The 21,783-nt window shown below is 39.3% G+C and overlaps 1 protein-coding gene across 3 annotated transcripts in view; it reads right to left on the reverse strand.

The window, feature by feature from the left end:
• Positions 1-21,783, reverse strand: part of MAN2A2 (mannosidase alpha class 2A member 2) — a 126,512-nt gene that overhangs the window by 15,995 nt on the left and 88,734 nt on the right. For all 3 annotated transcript variants that reach the window (XM_056572036.1, XM_056572033.1, XM_056572034.1), the window contains exons 9-16: positions 15,848-16,025; positions 13,892-14,094; positions 10,248-10,430; positions 8,854-8,968; positions 7,683-7,750; positions 7,225-7,390; positions 5,176-5,412; positions 805-927 (exon numbers count right to left, since the gene is read on the reverse strand). In XM_056572036.1, coding sequence (XP_056428011.1) covers positions 805-927; positions 5,176-5,412; positions 7,225-7,390; positions 7,683-7,750; positions 8,854-8,968; positions 10,248-10,430; positions 13,892-14,094; positions 15,848-16,025 — 1,273 coding nt within the window. The remainder of the gene's footprint in view (positions 1-804; positions 928-5,175; positions 5,413-7,224; positions 7,391-7,682; positions 7,751-8,853; positions 8,969-10,247; positions 10,431-13,891; positions 14,095-15,847; positions 16,026-21,783) is intronic.

Genomic DNA, 21,783 nt, shown 5'->3' on the forward strand with positions numbered 1-21,783 from the left:
AACTTTTTTTACCCAAATATCCTTGGTAGAATGAGGGTGCGTGTTATAGGCCGATGCGTGGTATACCCCGATAAATACGGTATTATTCTGTGGATTATCTGCTACATTGATATTTAATGACAGAACTTAATTCTCTTCACCTTCTGAAAGCCATAACTCTTTTATATATTTGTAGGACAAATTGTATCATTTTACCATATAATGTTATGTGGAATTAAAAAGATATTTGTGGGGTGAAGTAAAAGAAGAAACACAATTCTGCCATTTTGCAGTGGTATTGTTTCTATATTTCACTTTCTGGAAATAAAACATTATCCTTATTTAACATGAATTAGTGATTTTACAAGGTATGCACTTAGCCTGAGATTGATGTTTATATTTCTTTCGTGAATTTTGTGCATCGCTTTGTAAACTATATGAGCCTTCACTTTTATTCTGTTCACTTCGGGAGCAGCTTCTCTTGGAATACTTCTTATGGTATTTTATGTGATTTTAAATCTATTGTAAGTTTTTTGCATTTATGTTTCAATAAACATATATACTTTTTTCTGTGTCTCCTTTGAGGAAAGTTGCTGTACTGTTCCCTTATAGAACAGATACTAACGGCGCCCAACACCCCATTGCCTATAATAGCTTTTGTCGAGTTTCCATAAAAATGTCTGTCATTTTAATTGGTGAAAAAAGAATGCTATGCAATGTTTTCAGACATTGTTTACAGAATCTGCAATTGAAGCTCCAATCAGAACCTAAAATAAGTGAATGTTCTTTCTATGAGCTGTATGGGGTTTAATACTAACTCTATACCTTGGCATCTCCATCAGGTAAGAAGAGATAAGCTCCACTTTTGTCCTTAGATGTCCGAGTTCCATAGATTAAAAATTCCATGCTGACTTTCTGTTCCTGCTCCTCTCCGGCTCGCTTAATGCCCTGCAACAATCAATAAACAATTAGGTGAATCTCAATATGAACGTGTTCAAAACCAGACAAAGTTCGGATCTGTGCATTGTAAGTCATGTAGATATCAAACAACTCAGTATCCATCAATATCACTCTATAAAGAGTTTTACTTTAATGAAAAGAAGTGAATAAAATAAGAAGTTCATTTTCATATAACTATCTAGTAAATAGTCCTGTCCATACCCAACACACTGCTATAGCCTGACAACTAAACTGTACAGAAGAATATAATGCAATACATGTATGGTCACCTGGCAATGTACCATCACAGTAAATAAAATGATGCAATGGACAAGAAGCTATCACACTATTAGACTAGGACAGAAATTTTGCAGTAATATATATATGTGTATATATAGATATCATAAAAAGCAGCATTCTTTTTAAAATACAATAATGTTCTATTAAAATCTATGGAAAAAAGTGTCCATTTTACAATGTGTGAACTAAGCCTTAGGGTATGTTCACACTGAGGAAATGGCGAGGAAAATTCCCTTTTGGAAATCTCCTTGCCGAAATCTTCTTTTCTGACCCATGGTAAAATGAAGCAGAAATAATACGAAATCGGTGCTTATTTGGCATGGAATTTGAAGCAGAATCCCATTGACTTCATGGGATTTCGCTGGCGGATTTCACCTGAAGAATAAAGTTTATTCTTCTGATACAGAAATTATGCTGTGAAAACCCATTCAATAGTAGTGTGATGCAAGTGGAATCTGTGCGGTCATTCCACATTGACTCCACCTTAAATTTCTTCAGTTAAACAGCCCTTAGGCTAAGTTTACACAGTTTTTTTGTGCGTTTTGCCCCCCCAAAAAAACACCCAAACAGCCCCATGACTTTTTTCAGCGAAAAAAAACACTGCAGCCAGATGTATGCTGCAAGTCAATAGAAAAACGCAAAATGTCATATCTACTTTGCGTTTTTCAGATTGGTGTTTTTTTTTTATCCTTTTGCCGTTTTTTAAGCTCCTTGGCAGTTTTTCAAAATCGCAGCATGTTGAGCCTATGGTGTTTTTTTTCAATGAAATTGTGGCTATTTTCTCCCATAGCAGTCTATGGGACTAAAAAAGCGCCAAGAAAAATGCCATGTGGGTTTTAACTTTGGTGTTTTTGCAGGTGGTTTTTATTCTTTTTATTCTTTTTTAGCAGTTCAATAAAATTTCGTAGGGTACCATAAAAAATTAAAAAAAAGATACAGTAGGGATGGAAAAAAATTGTATTTAACGAAATTTAGATATTTTTTTAACAGAATTTTTATAAAATTTTACACAGGGATCAATTTATGTGGGTAGGTAGAGAACTAAAAATGTAGTGACAATAACAAAAGTAAAAACTTATTTTTTTTTAAATAAACTGGTGCCAGAAAGTTAAACAGATTTGTAAATTAATCCTTCCAGTACTTATCAGCTGCTATTATGATCCACAGGAAGTTATTTTCTTTTTGAATTTGCTTTCTGTCTGACACTGCTCTCTGCTGACACCTCTGTCCATTTTAGGAACTGTCCAGAGTAGGAGCCACCATCTGGCCAATCTCCACTTTGGGCGGAAAATATGAATCAGTGATGTGAATTTCTATTCATATCACTGGCTGGCTGGAGTATAGTGCAGAGATGTGAGCGCAGGAGAAAGCCGTTCCGCATGTCTTTAATATAAAGAATGATCGCATCGGGTGTCAGAAGTGACACACGGGGCGATCTGTCTATTAGTACAGGTACTACTACTCCTATCATGGAACAGTCTGTAGTAATACTACCTAAAAAAAATAAAATAAAAAAAGTGAAAAAAGTTAAACACACACACGCTTTATTAAACACAGTATTAAAAATACATTACTAATAAAAAGTGTAACAAAATTTATTATAAAAAATATATATTATTTTTACATTTAACTGGCCCCTTTCAAAAAATTTTTTATTGTCGGCTACATTTTTAGGTCCCTGCCCGCCCACATAAATTGGTCCCTGTTTAAAAATGAGGCATCATTTCATTATAAAAAATATAAATTTCATAAAATACAATTTTTTCCATCCCTACAGCATCTTTTTTTTTGGTACCCAACAAATTTTGGGAAAAAAAAAACACCAAAAGGGACAAAAATGCAATTTCCGCTCAAAGGCAAAAACGCCAGAAAAAAAAACGCCTTTTTTCTTGCGTCTTTTTGGGCCAGAAGGCCAGAAAAAAAAGTGGAAACTATTGTGCCTTAGGTTATGTTCACACACTATGGATTTTTCCCTGCAGATATTTTGTTCAAAAGTCTGCAGCGGAAAATTCATAGTGTGTATGCATACCCTAGTATATTAGTACCAATAGAAAATATCCACACAATGCAGAAAAAAACCTGAAGATTTGTTGTGGAGTAACGCCTTTGACTTTAACATGGGAATCAAAAATTTGCCATGAAATGTATTGCTGCGTTTTTTGTTTTTTTTTGCCTTTTTGTGGTGTCAAGCATTGATAAATTACCCCAATTCGGGGGCATTTACGAAGCTTTAGAACTGTTTTGTAAATTTTTTTCTTTCGTTGACTTTTTGAACACATTTATTGAGCATTAATTGAATTTTATGCGATTTTTGTTTACAGTGCTTGTCATTTAAAATGTTTGGCTTTCCAAATGAGTGTAAGTTTTGTAGGTTTTTAGCCCACATATTATATGGGACCTTTTAAAAAGTTGCAGTTCTACTCCTCCACATATCTGCATCAATTTGGTGCCTATTTGTTGCTTTGGATTTTCTAGCTGCAAAACCATGAAGACGTACAACATTTCAATCCTATGTGGCCATGCTGTATGTCTGTTTATATTATAATGAATATATGCATGGAATTTATTTTATTTTTTTTTCAAATTAACTGTTGCCAGAAAGTTAAACAGATTTTTAAAGGGGTACTCCGGTGGAAAAATGTTTTTTTTTTTTTTTAAAGTCAACTCGTGTCAGAAAGTTAAACAGATTTGTAAATGTTTATTTAAAAATATTAATCCTTCCAGTACTTATCAGCTGCTGTATACTACAGAGGAAATTTTATTTCTTTCTGGAGTTCTTTTCACTCTGACCACAGTGCTCTCTGCTGACACCACTCTCCATATCAGGAACTGTCCAAAGCAGGAGAGGTTTGCTCTGGAGATTTGCTTGTACTCTGGCTAGTTCCTGATACGGACAGGTGTCAGCAGAGAGCACTGTGGTCACTTTGGAAATAATTTACAAATCTGTTTAACTTTCTGGCACCAGTTGATTTGAAAAAATTCAAATAAAATAGTTTTCCACTGGAGTACCCCTTTAAATTATTTCTATTTAAAAATCTGAATCCTTCTAGTACTTATGAGCTGCTGTATGCTCCAGAGGAAGTTGTGTAGTTGTTTCCTGTCTGACTACAGTGCTCTCTGCTGACACCTCTGTCCCTGTCAGGAACTGTCCAAAGCAGGAGAGGTTTGCTATGGGGATTTGCTTGTACTCTGGACAGTTCCTGACAAGGACAGAGGTGTCAGCAGAGAGCACTGTGGTCAGATTCAAAGAACTACACAACTTCCTCTGGAGCATACAGCAGCTGATATGTACTGGAAGGATAAAGATTTTAAAATAGAAGTAGGGACTCAGTAGGGACACATTATGGTTATAGGTTGAACTTGATGGACTCTGGTCTTTTTTCAACCTTATGAACTATGTTACTGCGTAAGTAATTTACAAATATGTATAAGTTCCTAGCACCAGTTGATTTGAAAAAAAATGTTCTACTGGAGTACCCCTTTAAGGCAGTGTTTAATAACCTCAGTCCTCAGGTATCCCCATTGGTTCATTATTCTATTCGATCACCAGTGCAATACTGGAAACCCAAAAATACTAAAATTATGAGCTGTTGGGAGTATCTGGGAACCAGAGTTGAGAAACAAGGGCTTGTGTCTCATGGTCATTCTACAAGTCACAGTAATACAAAGGTATTATATCCTGGGAGCAGTGGTTCTAGGAAAAATATATCCGTAATATGGCATCTGACAGAATAAATAAAAAGAACTTTAAAGTAAGGCTATGTTCACACGGCAGAATTTCAATGGGGAACCTGGCGGTAAAATTTCCCTATGAAAATTCTGTAGCAGTCCTATAGTTTTTAATTGGATTCTGGTGCACTGTGCACACAGTGGAAATTCTGATTCAGTTCGGAAATACATTGCCAGACATTTCGCCATGTGAACATAACCTTAGAGGTACTTTTCCTATTAACTCACCTTCAATAGACCTGTGACACCAGAAAACCACACCTGCATGTATTGATTTTCCACATAAAAATCATCCGTGCTGGTCTCCAAGAGCTTGACAGTGAACATCTCCTGTTTCTTTATGTTTAGGTCCCTTCCATGTAGATAAACATGAACATTGGATTTAAGGGTGGTATGTGCATCAAATGACATATAGAGCTGAAAGATGCTCAGTCCGAGAGCTGCTAACCGGGCAGTGAAGGACACCTGTCACAATGGAAGAGACTTTATGATCAAATATTCATAAAGACACTGAGAAATAGAGTCTTTTGACTTAGATCTTGTGGCCATTATCCAAGCAGTCAAATTTGTATTCATACAACAAACCCTGTATTTGTGGAAATAATCAGAAACTAGATTGATCACTCCAATCTATGAAACAATCTGATAATGTGGAGCGACAGATAATTCTAAAGAACATGCAACTGCCCTGCAGACTCATAAAGGGAATGTATCATCAGAAGAATATCTAGTGCTTAAATCACATTTTTATGTTAAACATACCTTTAAAAATATTTTGGTTGTGCTCTTTTTAAACTAATATAAATGGATGTACTGTATACATGAATATGCTCTAAAGTTCCTTTAAAGGTGGAGTTTGAACTCAAAGGGGTTATCGGGGATTAGAGAAACAGAACTAATTGCTTTAAAACATAGCGCCCCACCTGTCCTCAGGTTGTTTGTGGTATTGAAGCTCAGTTCCATTAAAGTAAAAGGTGCCTGAGGACAGGTATGCTGCTGTGTTTGGAAGAAATTACCTCTGTTTTATATCCCTGGATACCCCCTTTAGGACACATGTCCACTATACCCTATCATTGTATTCCATTTACATCAGAACACATACAGAAGTAGCTTGTTTACATTCTGTAACATCAACTATTCAATCATTAAATTGCCCTTGAGCTTGTGCCAATAATTGTATCCTGGGGAGACAACCCCAGGAAACAGAGCAGTATTCAGCAGACTGATGCACACCATGGACAATAATGGAGAAAATCACCTGTATCACGTGGCCAGTCGGTGAGTGAACAATTTGATTTTCAGGCAATGCTCTGCTCTTCATACTATTTTACTAAGCTGTAAATGATCCTGTCTCCTGCCTGATATGCATGGCTCATGTGGCCCTGTCTTCTCTAGCTGCTTGATATTCTTTGCCATCCTTCACTACCCCTTCAGCAGGAAACTACAAGTCCTGGCAGTCATTGCAGCTTTGCTTTCACTGCTGTCCAGCTCCCTCTCTGAGAGCAGCCCCCACCCTCCTTCCCTGTGAGCAGAGAGATACAGTGTCTGATTGGTTGCACAAAACTCCAAGCTGTCAGCAATGAAGGAAGCATGACTCATCAGGGCAGGGCAGGAACCACATGGTCTGTGTCTCTCAGAATAGTTCAAGTTCCCTGGAGTACCCCTTTAAGGCTGCTGCACTCTCGCCCCAGCCCTACTTTTTAGATTGAATGCTAAGTGGAAGAACAAGCCCCCTAGTCAGCAGTAGCCTGAAATCTGTTATCAGTGTCACCTGAACTAACATGTCGGTACAGACACGTAGTGCAGGTGACACTGATGACAACCATACTTACCTGGTCACGTTCCGTACTCCGGTTCTCCCGTTATCTTCCTCCGGTGTTTTCATTCCGAGGTCAACTTGGAGCATGGGCAGAGATTCCTGATGTCACATGCTTCAAGTCAGCCCCGGGACGAAAACAACGAAGATAGCAGGAGAACGGAGCATGGAGCGGGACCAGGTAAGTATGGTTGTCATCAGTGTCCCCTGCACTACCTGTCCTTACCAACAGGTTAGCACAGGTGACACTGATGACAGATTTCCTTTAATATAATGGTATGTAATGTACACTTCCTTCTGCTTCCACCTATTCCTATTCTATTATTTTTAAATATAATATTTTTCCATAAAAGAGAGCAAAAATAGTTGTGAGTAAACTATGAAAAATGAGCCAATAATAAGAATGATCAAGTATAATGGAAACATGAAGCGAGAACTCCATTACCAAAAGTCTTCCTGACCTGGAAAACATCAGTGTTCATGTCCGTCAATGTCTGCCATACTGGACTAAGTTGAACTGCCATTGGTTGCCCTTCCTCTGTGAGTACACGTACATGCGGTGTGTTCACCAAAACTGAGATTACACACAAACGATTCTGCTCTACAGGGTTAAAAACGACAACATATCTATAACAAAAAAAAAAAGAAAAGATATATGTCAATACATTGTGAATGGTGGCACCAGCATACTGCCAATACAGTATGCCAGGAAAGATTTAATTGTCTTATGAGTCATAAATGTCTGAAATATCTATCCGGACTAAGTTATTATTTAATGATCCTTTAGTATTTCTCTACAATGGCTAAGAAGTATCCTAATACACTGGAAGGGCATCCTGACAGCTAAATCATAGGTAGTTGTAATAAATACTGTATATATTGGAATTGTCTAAATAGACTAACTACTACGACACCGTACCTTGGAGATGTACCTAATTTAATAATGGTTTTCTCTGGCAAAGTTTCCTGGGTTAACCGGCTGTCATCCTGAAAGTGAAAATTGATAGATTAATGTGATAATATGACTAACTAGTAAAAATGCCTCTTATATGCATATCATTTTCAGATGTCAGACCCCCACCGATCATAATGTGATTGCATATCCTAGTAATATACTATGAACTCATGAAATAGAAAAACTATTTATGGCATATATTTTTTATGCTGGGAGTCAGACATATGTAACGGTATAGATATCTGCATCCAAATGTAAAGGCAAGTGTGATATGAATATAGCCTTCAAATGTGGAAATGTGGAAAGTGAATCACAGGCTTTTTATTTGCATGTGTATGGGCATTCTAGTATACTTTCTTTCCCTATACACATAGGCCGACATTTATCATTGCCTTTAGACTGTTTTTTGTGTCTACAAATAGGCGCAAAAAAGGCACAAGTAGGGTTTATGTGAGCCTTTTTTGTGCCTTTTGGTTTACACATTTCTGCTGATTTTGAGTTGTAATCCACTGATTTTGACAATACACATGATATGGAAGAGTTTTATGAACTGCGCCTTTTTGTGAAAAGGCGCAAAAAAGGCGCAGAGCCAGTGAAAAGTCTCTCAAACTACACCAGCCCAGACTTAGCTTAGCTTTTTGGTGTATGTGAAGAGTGAAATTTCAGAAAATGTGACCTGCACAAAATGTATTAAAGGGGTACTCCGGCGCTAAGACATCTTATCCCCTATCCTTTGGATAGGGGATAAGATGTCTTAGCGCCGGAGTACCCCTTTAAATGCTCTGTGTCCATTTAATAAATGTGGTGGTCCTACATATAACCAGCACACGCTTCTCTTACACCTACAATGATAAATGCCGGCCATATTTCTTGCTATATTTCTTTGCCAACTATAGAAGTGTTGAACTAGAACCTATGAAAATCATTGAGTATGAAACCTGGTTATCACCAAAGTCTTCCATTTGTGTCTAGTTTATAGTTCTGAAGCTCAGTCCCAACAGAGGACTTGAGTAGCATTTTATTATTCTCCATCTCATTTGAAGCCACAACGGGACTTATTAATTCATTCTGTGGAAAGGTGACCTATTAAGAACACACCCGCAGAGCCATCTTGTTATGTCCATAATACAATTACCGTGCTGAAGAACGGCACAGAGTGATCATAGTGATACTTCTCCTTGTCGGCCACGACCAGGTAGTGAGCGGCATTAATTAAGATGCGTTTCAGATTCATCAAGGAATGAAGTAACCTGAGAGAGAGAGAGAGGAATGTGCACAGAGCTGACATGCCAAAAGACTCAGCCAAACAGATCTGGGTTAGAAAGAAGCGACTAGCAATTTTGCTGCCATTCGTAATTAAGTCTTGAAAGAAAGAGAGATTTTTAAAGTCAGATGAAAGACTATGCCTCTGTATCTACTTCATGGGGTTTGGAAGCACTGTGTTATATTTGTGTTAAGGATAAAAACACCTATTCTGTCCATCAAAGCATAGAAGAAGTCTATATATAGAAAGAGATAGATATATATCTATTTATGCTCAAAGTATGTAAGTGATGCACATGGTTATTTAGCTGTGTACTATTAGTGATGCATCTCCCCTACATTTGATATTTCTGTTGTCTTTGTATCAATGCTATGTAATATATATATATCTATAAAAAATGAGAAAAAATAGTTCCGAGCACTCACCTCTGAAAGCTTCAAATTTTATTCAATCATGTTAAAATGCAGACTTGGTCCTGACAAGTAAAAAAAAAAAAAAAAAACGCCGCGGCATAGCCGGGCGTGAACAGGGCGACGGAGCCATTGGAGGCCAGAGGAAGCGGGGAATACCGCGAAACGGCTCCGTCGCCTTGCTCACGCCCGGCTATGCCGCGGCTGTTTTTTTCATTTTCACTTGCCAGGACCAAGTCTGCATTTTAACATGATTGAATAAAATTTGAAGCTTTTAGAGGTGAGTGCTCGGAACTATTTTTTCTCATTTATTGGATTACAGTTCTATGCTATTATTCTTAGCTCCTCAATATTTTTTGCTGTGACCCCCCCATCCTATATTGAACTATTTATTGTTTAGCCTAGCGTCCAGTGCCACCCGCATCTTTCCTCTATTTGTGCATTTATATATATATATATATATATATATATATATATATATATATAAATATATATATATATATATATATATATATACACACTATAAAAATAAAACTGTAGAGCTTCATTTCTAATGTATACAAAGTCCTCCTGTGACTTTGATAGTATCTCTTGGACTCTAATGGGGGAGAAGGTTGGTTGAGGGTAGATAATCCCTTTACTATATCCTCTTATCTATAACCTCTACTGTTGGTGCTAGCTATGTGTCAAAATCACATCTGATCACCAGCTATGGACAATGCCAAACATTTTGCTTAACACTTGTATTCACATCTTTAATACAATCCCTTACGAAATGTAAAACACATAGCTCAAATGCTGTGACTCTAGTTTCTGGAATTCTCAAATGATTCAGCCATTTTGTTGTCACCTTACCGTACACCATAGTCAATAACCACTGCTTCCTTGGCTGTGCCAGTGATGGCATCGTGATGTTGGAACAGGCCAAGATTGCGTCTGGCATCGGTTAACAAAGCATAATCAGAGAGTGGATATTTACTCTCCAGGCCAGCTCTTCTAGCATGATTTATGGCCAGACTGTATAGGATTTCTGCCCCTCTGAAAATACACAACATCATTTACATTATTTATACTGTATTCAGATAGCAGATATAGAGAGGCTGCGCTACCACAACAATACGATTATACGACCACATTATACTGGGTGGTCTTAGCATCTACTACAGATCAAACAGATCCATGTCATGTAAGTCATGTAGCCATAATGCAGACACATAAATACATCTGTATCATGTTAGTGTGAAACCAGCCTTAGTACAGTGATCCCTCAACCTACAATGGCCTCAACATACAATAGTTTCAACATACAATGGTCCTTTCTGGACCATTGTAAGTTGAAACCAGACTCAACATACAATGTACAGACAGTCCAGATCTGTGAAACGTGTCAATGGCCGGAAGAACCGACCAATCAGAATGGGCATTCACTGGTAAAACCCCTGTATTACTGAAGTGCCTGCACTGACTGGTGTCTGGTAGCGCCCCCTACAGTACAGGGAGGTATTACATGTTCTGTACACTTTACCTGTACCAGGGTTACCTGCTCCTTTGGACACCAGGTGAGGGTGACTCCATTTTACTTTTTTAGGACATTGCATGTACTGTACAGGACCCTGAAGAAGCTCCTGTCCTCTACATAGACCAGTGTTTCCAAGCAGGGTGCCCCCAGCGGTTGCCAAACTACAACTCCCAGCATGCGCGGACAGCCTTTGGCTGTCCGGGCATACTGGGAGTTGTAGTTTTGCAACCGCTGGAGGCTCCCTGCTTGGGAAACACTGACATAGACAGTGATTACAGCTCCCAGTAGCTCTTTCTTACTTCTATATGTAAGGACTTGCTTTATCTGTATTAGTTATCTACTTATTTTTCTTTAATCCTCACTTTTTCCTATTTTTTGGATGACATTTTGGGGGCTTCAGAACCAATTACCAGGTTTCCATAGAGTTCTGGTCTCAACATACAATGGTTTCAACATTCAATGGTCGTCCTGGAACCAATTAATATTGTAACTTGAGGGACCACTGTATAACCTGGATAGACTAAAGCTGACTATGTCATTGTCTATAACTTGATCTTAAAGGCCCCTGTCACACACTTTTGTTTTGCATTTTGAAATGTATCTAGAAAGTCAAATGTTTCACAGTGTTTTTTTTAGTAGTGCTTTTAGTTTGTAAATATGTTTCCTTACATACATTAATCATGTACATACACATCATGTAAAGGTCTCTTTCCTAAAAATAAGTAAAAATAAATCTTTTATCCACTTGGATATTGCTTCCGAGGCGACTTAATCTGGACATTGGGGAGAGCCGATTCGAAGCATCTCTTCTTGTAGGCTGCACCTGGATCTTTCCTACATTATGACATACATATACGTCATGGTAGTCACATGGAAGGCTGTGCCCATGCGGTTGCCAGCAGAAGAATGGCTGTGATTGACAGCCTCGCTCCAGCATTAATGCTTGGGATGGGGGGGGGGGGGGGGGAGCTCTTTTCATATAGCCCTTTCTGAACCGCAATCAATGTAAAAAGAATGAGATGCTGAAAAAGGAAAGGGGCCCCCTTTTGTCTACTTACTGCAAGCAACAGGTGGGTGCTAACAGTCTTAAAGGGGTACTCTGGTGGAAAACAAATATTTTAAAAATCAACTGGTGCCAAAAAGTTAAACAGATTTGTAAATTACTTCTATTTAAAAATGTTAACCCTTCCTGTACTTATCAGCTGCTGTATACTACAGTGGAGGTTCTTTTTTTTTTTTTTCCTTTCTGTCTGACCCCAGTGCTCTCTGCTGACACCTACTGTATGTCCATGTCAGGAATGTCCAAAGCAGGAAGAAATCCCCATAGCAAACTTCTCCTGTTCTGCACAGTTCCTGACATGGACCGAGACATCAGCAGAGAGCACTGTGGTCAGACAGAAAAGAACAATACAACTTCCTCTGTAGTATACAGCAGCTGATAAGTACTGGAAGGATTAAGATTCTTAAATAGAAGTAATTTTACAAATCTGTTTAACTTTCTGGCACCAGTTGATTAGAAAAATTTACCCCTTTAAACTGGTGCCTAACAGAAAGACATTTTACACAAGTATTCCCCAATAGGGTAAAATAACAAAAATTTATGATTTTTCTTCTTTTGACTACAAATCCCATAATTCAATTTCCCTCCCTCCCACACATCAGCCACCCCACCCATTGAAACATAAATGAGCTGCATCTATTCAAAAGATCTGTGGTTTTCAATCAGGGTGCCTACATCATTAGTTGCAGAATGATCTCTCTCCCACCAAGTGATCACTCCACCCATTGAAGCAGACAGGCTCCCTGTCATCAGCTGACTAGTGAGTCAGGTCTCGGCCGCATTGCAACCTGGGAAAAATCTGAGACAACAGTCATTTTGTATGCTGTTAAAAATAAATATTGGGGTGAAAATCACAGAAGAATTGTGAGAAAACCATCACACACAGGTACAGACACTATATTATGAACTGCACTAACTTTACAGCCCCTTTAGCATAGTCAAATAAAAAAATTCCTGGAATACCCCTTTTAAAGGGGTTCTCCACTGCCCTGCCTTCCGGAACTCCGCTCACAGCGTCCGGAAGTTTATTACTCCGAACTCTGTGTGCGGGCTTCCGTGTTCGAGGCCGCCCCCTCGTGACATCATGCCCGTCCCCTTGTGACGTGACGTCATGAGGGGGCGGCTTAGAACACGGAAGCCCGCACACAGCGTTCGGAGTAATAAACTTCCGGACGCTGCGAGCGGAGCTCCGGAAGGCAGGGCAGCGAAGAACCCCTTTAAATAAACATTCATTTATATGTACCTCAAAATATTTTTTAAAATTCTAAAAAATAATAAAATATTCTAAAATGTACCACAAAAAATTTACAGATGATAGAATGCACAGGGGTAAAAAAAAAAAAAAAAAAAATCCTGTGCTCCTTGTGGCTCAAAATGGGAAAATGTGGCTCAGAATGGGAAATTTCTGCAACAAATCTGCCACATGTGAATATACCCTAACACATAAGCATCACTCAGCTTAGGAAATGAAAGTGATGGCTGGATTGGCTGCTTGTGCACCAGTGTACATAGTGAAAAATATCAATGAATCTGCAGTCAATGTAAGCAAATCCCAATGGGGAAGGTATATTCAACTAAATTAGGGCAACATTTAATGTGCATGGTGTGCACCAAATGTATTATTTCCCCCTTATGGACAGTTTTGAAAAATGTCTAAAAAAGGGGTGTGCAGGAGACATAAGGTGCAGCAGTTTTATTAAAGGGGTGTGCCATTTGGGAGTAAAATACATATTTAAGGTACGTGTGTCATAAGGAACGTGTCTATTATGTCTAGTACTGATTTCTTTTTGCCTTGTGCCTAATTGTGGTGCAATTTACATACTGTTTGCCATAATGTTAAATTATGCATTTTTGGGACACGATAGATAAATCTTCCCCATTGCCGATGCTTTGCCATTAGACTAATGCACTTTTCCCTACCGTATGTGTGACTCCAGCACCCTATCCATGCTCTTGTAAAAAGGTCTTGATGTATAGTATCCTGTCCAATAGTGATCCTCTCGGTCAGCATAAGAGAAGAAGTCTCCAGAGAGCACAGGAAAATCAGGAGGTCTCATCCCAGGATTTACTCCCATCTTCTTATATAGAGTGTCAAAATAATCTGACAAAGTTCCAAACTGAGCCTGCAGAGGGAGTTACGTTACTAGTAAAGACCAACACAGAGATGAAGGCACATGTAGACATAAGTATAAAGGCTCAAACCCACATTAGTAGAAAAAACGGCATTAATCATCCAGAAAATACAGCTATGCTTAAAGCTATTACTGCGAGACATTCTGCTTTGTAGCTTTTATATTCATAATAGTATAGAGAAGTAAAGCCTGGCACTACTCAAAGCAATATCAAGTCTATGGTACGGCTGGGTCAGTCTGGGACACGTCATGCTCCAAATTACATTTTCATTATAGCAGAGTGGGCGGCATATGGGGACCGGTGTGTCCTTAGGCAAGGGCTGTTTCGTGTCGCTGTAGTTCCTCCAGCCTCCTAAGCAGGAGTCCACGAAACAGTTATCGCCTCAGGACGATATATATGTTTTACCCCCACTGTAATGAAAATAACTTGGAATAAAGAAATATTGATGAGTGCCGAGGCTTTTTTCTTACTACTGTGGATTTGTGCAACAGATTGTTTTAAGCTGAACACCACCAGAAGGTATTTGGAGCACTACATGTCTTACTATACCATAGACATGATTCTGCCTTAAAGGGGTACTCTGATGGAAACCAAATTTTTTTTAATCAACTGGTGCTAAAAAGTTATACAGGATTTTTAAATTACTTCTATTAAAAAATCTAAATCCTTCCAGTACTCATCAGCTGCTGTATGCTGCAGAGGAAGTTGTATTGTTCTTTTCTTGAGAAAAAGAAAAAAAAGTTTGTACTTTCAGGTCACCATTTGCCAGAATATAAAGGGAGAAGATGTCCAATTGCAGGGAGCGCAGGAAACAAGAGCCAAGCCATATCCTTGGCTGATACAATCCAATAGGGGTTCCAGCTCCACCAAAAAATAGTTAAAAATAGGTAACTTTAATTCATATCATATTAAAAAAAATGATGAAAGGAAAACACACATAACAAAAAAGTACTCTAGTGAGTTAAAAACCCACTGTGCTCTGTGCTGACACCTCTGTCCATGTCAGGAACAAATCCCCATAGCAAACCTCTCCTGCTTTGGAAAGTTCCTGACATGGACAGAGGTGTCAGCAGAGAGCACTGTGGTCAGACAGAAAATAACTATACAACTTCCTCTGGAGCATACAGCAGCTGATAAGTACTGGAAGGATGAAAGATTTTTTAACAGAATTAATTTACTAATTTGTATAACTTTTTGACAACAGTTGATTTAAAAAAAAAAAAAAAAAAATTCCACCAGAGTACCCCTTTAAGCAGTACCAAGCTATACTTTTCTATACTATAATAAATAGAAAGGCTACATAGCAGAATGTCTCACAGTAATAGCTTTAGGCAGAGAAGCTTTTACAGGGTGATTAACCTCTTTACTTCCAACCCATGTTTTTTTCCACAACGATATAATCGTGGAGTTAGAAGACAAAAAAATATAGAACTTTCCAAACAGCCCTTTTCTATTCCATTCACTTCCCTGCTTCCAATAATTTTCCATAATTTGTAACATTTTTCTCCTCACGCAACTTTTGAAAAGTTGCAGGAAAGTGGTTTGGGTTAACAATAAGGGGCATAGTCAGAAGATTTATCATGGCTTAAAACAAAGAATAATGGAACTTGTAGAGCAAATATAAACTTCATTTTCACCTTTAGGACAGCTCAAATTTACAAAGAGGTGTGCCTGTTTTAATAAGTTTGGCATATGAAATGGCGCTCTTAGTAAATGCCCCCCTATGTATTTATACATCCTTACTTTCACATGGAGTTCTGGGTGGGAGTTCATGTAGTCAAAAAGCTTCTGGTAGTTTAAAAACTGGGCATCCCACTCTTGCATTTTATCATATCGGAAGTCATCACCTAAGGGCACAAGGACAACCTTACTGCGGTACAGTTTGGATTTCTTCCTATATTGATCCAGAAGGAGGTTTGCCCTGTAATGATAAGAAGGATTATAAATTAGGAGACCAATAAAAGTACCATAACTTCATGAAGAAATATGAGAAGAGATGGTAGAGTTGCTACAAAACAAATAATTTACTTGTTTTCTTCCGGCTGGGTTCACATGTTGTGGTCACAGGGCAAGTTGAGGAGTGCAGAGCTTAGGCGCATGCTTTGCCCTTCTCACTCTAATTTGTGGGGGACTCATTACTGGTACCATGACCGATGAAAACTTTTTTTTAATCAAAATTTTTTTTTTAATGACAGGTACAGTTTAGAATGGAATTTAGAAGTAAAGGAGATACAATACAAACATAAAATAAAGGTGCAGTTTTTTGTTATTTTACAGTGCTTTTGGGCTTAAATCTGGTAGATAAAACAGCTGTTCATCTCTTTACGACTCTTCTCTTCATGGATCTAAGCTAATATGGATCTGCTTATACCGGAACTGTTTATCTTGTCTAGTCTGTAAGGATCTGATCCCTGCAACATGATCTTAACCCCTTAAGGACTCAGGGTTTTTCCGTTTTTGCACTTTCGTTTTTTCCTCCTTACCTTTAAAAAATCATAACCCTTTCAATTTTCCACCTAAAAATCCATATTATGGCTTATTTTTTGCGTCGCCAATTCTACTTTGCAGTGACATTAGTCATTTTACCCAAAAATGCACGGCGAAACGTAAAAAAAAATCATTGTGCGACAAAATCGAAAAAAAACCGCCATTTTGTAACTTTTGGGGGCTTCCGTTTCTACGCAGTGCATATTTCGGTAAAAATTACATCTTATCATTATTCTGTAGGTCCATACGGTTAAAATGATACCCTACTTATATAGGTTTGATTTTGTCGCACTTCTGGAAAAAATCATAACTACATGCAGGAAAATTTATACGTTTAAAAATGTCATCTTCTGACCCCTATAACTTTTTTATTTTTCCACGTACGGGGCGGTATGAGGACTCATTTTTTGCGCCGTGATCTGAAGTTTTTATTGGTATGATTTTTGTTTTGATCTGACTTTTTGATCACTTTTTATTCATTTTTTAATGTTATAAAAAGTTACCAAAATACGCTTTTTTGGACTTTGGAATTTTTTTGCGCGTACGCCATTGACCGTACGGCTTAATTAATGATATATTTTTATAGTTCGGACATTTACGCACGCGGCGATACCACATATGTTTATTTTTATTTTTTTTTACACTGTTTTATTTTTCTTATGGGAAAAGGGGGGTGATTCAAACTTTTATTAGGGAAGGGGTTAAATGACCTTTATTAACACTTTTTTTTTACTTTTTTTTTGCAGTGTTATAGGTCCCATAGGGACCTATAACACTGCACACACTGATCTCTCATCCTGATCACAGGCGTGTATTAACACGCCTGTGATCAGCATTATCGACGCTTGACTGCTCCTGCCTGGATCTCAGGCACGGAGCAGTCATTCGTCGATCGGACACTGAGGAGGCAGGTAAGAGCCCTCCCGGTGTCCGATCAGCTGTTCGGGACGCCGCGATTTCACCGCGGCGGACCCGAACAGCCCGACTGAGCAGCCGGGATACTTTCAGTTTCACTTTAGAAGCGGCGGTCAGCTTTGACCGCCGCTTCTAAAGGGTTAATACCGCACATCGCCGCGATCGGCGATGTGTGGTATTAGCCACGGGTCCCGGCCGTTGATTAGTGCCGGGACCCACGCGATATGATGCGGGATCGCGGCGCGATCCCGCTTCATATCGCGGGAGCCGGCGCAGGATGTAAATATACGTCCTGCGTCGTTAAGGGGTTAAAGGGGTATTCCAGGAATTTTTTTTTTATTTGACTGTGCTACAGGGGCTGTAAAGTTAGTGTAGTTCATAATATAGTGTCTGTACCTGTGTGTGATGGTTTTCTCACAATTCTTCTGTGATTTTCACCCCACTATTTATTTTTATCAGCATACAAAATGACTGTTGTCTCAGATTTTACCCAGGTTGCAATGCAGCTGAGACCTGACTCACTAGTCAGCTGATGACAGGGAGCTTGTCTGCTTCAATGGGTGGAGGGATCACTTGGTGGGAGAGAGATCAACTGCAACTAATGCAACAGCTGTAGGCACCCTGATTGAAAACCACAGGGCTTTTGAATGGATGCAGCTCATTTATGTTTCAATGGGTGGCGTGGCTGATGTGTGGGAGGGAGGAAAATGGAATTATGGGATTTGTAGGCAAAAAATTAAACTCAAACAGGAAATACCAGTTCACAAAAAGCTAGCCACAGTGTTATGGTAATCTCACAACATAGCCATTTAGCCCCAAGACATGCGCAGATCCTTCCTAAGCATGTCCATTACTGTCTGCCAGGTACGTACTAAAATCACCTTATGGTAAATAACCCCTTTAAAGGGGTATTCCAGGAATTATTATTATTTTTTTTTATTTTTTTATTTGACTATGCTACAGTGGCTGTAAAGTTAGTGTAGTTCATAACATAGTGTCTGTACCTGTGTGTGATGGTGGTCTCGCAATTCTTATGTGATTTTCGCCCCAATATTTATTTACCAGCATACAAAATTACTCAGGTCTCGGGATTTCCCAGGTTGCGGTGCGTCAAGATCTGACATCACTAGTCAGTTGTGCAAAGGGAGCCAGTCCTGCTTCAATGGGTGGAGCGTCTGCTGAGTGGGAGAGATTATTTTGCAACAGCTATAGGCACCCTGGTTAGAAAACACTGAATGGATGCAATGGGTGGGGTGACTGATGTGTGGGAGAGAGGAAAGTGACCTCAAACTTACAAGCTATGTAAGTTTGAGAACCAAATCCAACAGGAAATACCAAGTTTACAAAAAATAGCCTAGCAGGTATTTACTAAAATCAACTTATGGTGGACAACCCCTTTAAAGAGTACCTGTGGCCTTCTGGCCTCCACAGACATTATGATTTCCTAACACACTCTGATAGGTCAGGGTTCCCTGAGTGTAGTCATCCAGATCCCCCCCCCCCCTTCCCTGAGATATGAAGGTTTTTGTACCCCAGCTGACTGTCAGTGGATCCATCAGATGGGCGTTCCATTCATTTCTATTGCAGTGTGTGCAGTGGTCTGTGATTTACTTAGGGGGTCATATATTGTGCACTGAGCTGCTCCTGTGGCTCCCTTTCTATCACTGCTGCTGTACTATGCTTATTGTCATGTCTGCTGCTGAGAACATACAGTATGTATGAACCAACCTCTCGGTATAGATATCTGTGTGAGCTGGAGAGATTCCTGGAGCAGGCCCCGGGAGTTCTGAGCCCTCTTCATTGTACCACAGTGTGCATACTGGGATTATATAACAGGATTCTATGAGTAATATATTTAGGGAAGAAGGGAAGTAGGGGGGGGGGGGTAAAACTAATAGATTACTCACAGAATTCTGTTAGGGCTCATTCACACTACAGATTTTTCAGGTGGAATTTTTCTTAATTGGATTCTGCTACACTATTTACACTAAGGAATTTACGGACCCCAGAAATGCATTTCTGTCTATGAAAAGGGCGCACTTTTGAGGAGACCAAGCAGATAACACCACTGATGCCTCGTGCTGAACACACCCACGGTGCCTGTAATCTCTCCAGTTAACACCGGTAGCTATACTCCAAGTTCATTCACAATGTTGGTTGCACTCAGCAGCAGAGCAAGGAAGGGATACATGGAGCAGTGATAGAAGTGAGACAAGCAGTTCAGTGCACAGTATATGCCCCTTATGTTTGTGGTCGTGGCTATAAACATAAGTAACCTACCTGAGATTGATCACCATAATAATAATAACATTAATAAACATACTCACAGCGGTTAGAAGTGTACCCGAAACTGTGACCATGGGCATGACTATAGAGGCCCTACCCTGATAAAGAATGATAAGATATGAGAGGGTTGCCACAGGCATGACACACCCCGACCTGTATGCAGGGGGGGGGGGGGGGGGGCGTTATATACTCTCATGCCCCTCCCATAAACACAGCCTTAACAGGCTTAGGCTAGGTTCACACGGCCTTTGTCCCCCATTCATATTTTCTCCATTACTGCCTCCTAAAGGGATCATTCTGATAACGGATGTAAACTGATGCAAAGGGGTGCCATTTAGTTGCATCCGTTTGCAGCAGTTTTTCATCCGTTAGTATCAACTGCCTGCAGACTCCCGCAGCCGGGACTACTACTACTCCCATCATGGAACAGACTCCTTTCCATGATGGGAGTAGTAGTCCCCTGGTTGCAGGAGTCTGCAGGTGGTTGGGGAGGCTACATTAGTGTTTATACTACTACTCCCATCATGGAACAGAGTCTGTTCCATGTTAGCGGTAGTAGTACAGGGGCTGAGGGATTGAGTGCTCTGGGTCTCACTTCTGAGACCTGATCCGATCAGCAGTTATGAAGCAGGAGAGCTCTGCAAAGTATATACTGTGTAAACTTCCATTTTGAAATCCCCCACCGGGAGCTCTGAATGGCCGGCACCGAGGAGTGGTGAATGAATGAAGCTGACATGTCCCGCATGTATAGAGATAGAGAAAAGACAACCGCATACGGCGCCTCGTGTATTACCCTTGGTAGGCTGGCAGAACTAACAGCAATATGCTGTCTTCAGGGACCAGTACCGTCCCTTCAGATCTGTGCTCACCTTAGAAAAGAATAAAAAGAGCGTATCACCCCACTAAAGGGGTACACTGATGTGGATAGCTGCTGCCGGGATCAGGTCACCGGACCACGTATCTAGATGAAGTCCTGGGTAAGTGCAGGAGAAGAAGAACAAAAGGACCTCTGGAATTCTGGCGCTGTCAATCAACACATCTAGACGGTGTATTATAAAGGAAATCCTGGGCAGGATTACATTTATTAAAATAAAAAATGTAGCATACAGCATACAAGTGGATTACGCGTTTTGAAGGGAAACCCCTTCTTCCTCAGATCAGTATGCAGTATGTCCCGCATGTCCCGACGGAGATGAGCAGCAGAGAATAGACATGTCCCCGCAGTGTGCTCTGGTTGCGCTAGGAGCAGGGCAGCAGTGGGGAATGAAGCCTACATGCGGGACATATATATATATACATATATATACTATAATTTTGTGTTATTATGTATTGGTTACATGAACAGGACATAGCAATAAGTTTATGTGATATATGGGACTTGTTGTAACTGTATGGATACATTATTCTGTATGGATACACAAACCAGATCTTGGACTTGTGTATGATGAATAGTGTGGTTTAGAGTTATAGGTATTAAGGCTCATATTGTTAGAAGGAATGTAAACATGTAATATGGTTGGATAATATGGTTATATGGTTCTCATTAATAATAAACTATTGGTGGAGGTGAATATATTTATGCACTTGCAGGTCTGATAGGAGAAAGGAGTAATGGGTCTATATGGATTTATATTACACTATACATTAAGGACCTACAAAATTATGAATCAAGTGCGTTTTAGATCATGACTTATTGTTTGCTATAATATGATTAGTAAGAGTGAGGTCTCTATGCTTATTCTTACGTAATACTACTATATATGTATGAATTATGTTAAGGATTAATATAAATAGGGAAAAGTACAATTTGGTATTTTTGGGATATAGAAATAATAGTTTTTGGTGTTGATATACTAGTGGTTGGAACTGTTCAAAGTGCAATATCTGATGTATGCCGTATATGAGTGTTTGATGTAGGTCCTATATTGATATAAGCCCTGTATTGGGTGGAACTGACTAAAACATGATATCTGGCACGACTTTTCAAAATT

The sequence above is a fragment of the Hyla sarda genome, chromosome 4 (genome assembly GCF_029499605.1).
Source record: "Hyla sarda isolate aHylSar1 chromosome 4, aHylSar1.hap1, whole genome shotgun sequence".
Taxonomy (NCBI): Eukaryota; Metazoa; Chordata; class Amphibia; order Anura; family Hylidae; genus Hyla; species Hyla sarda.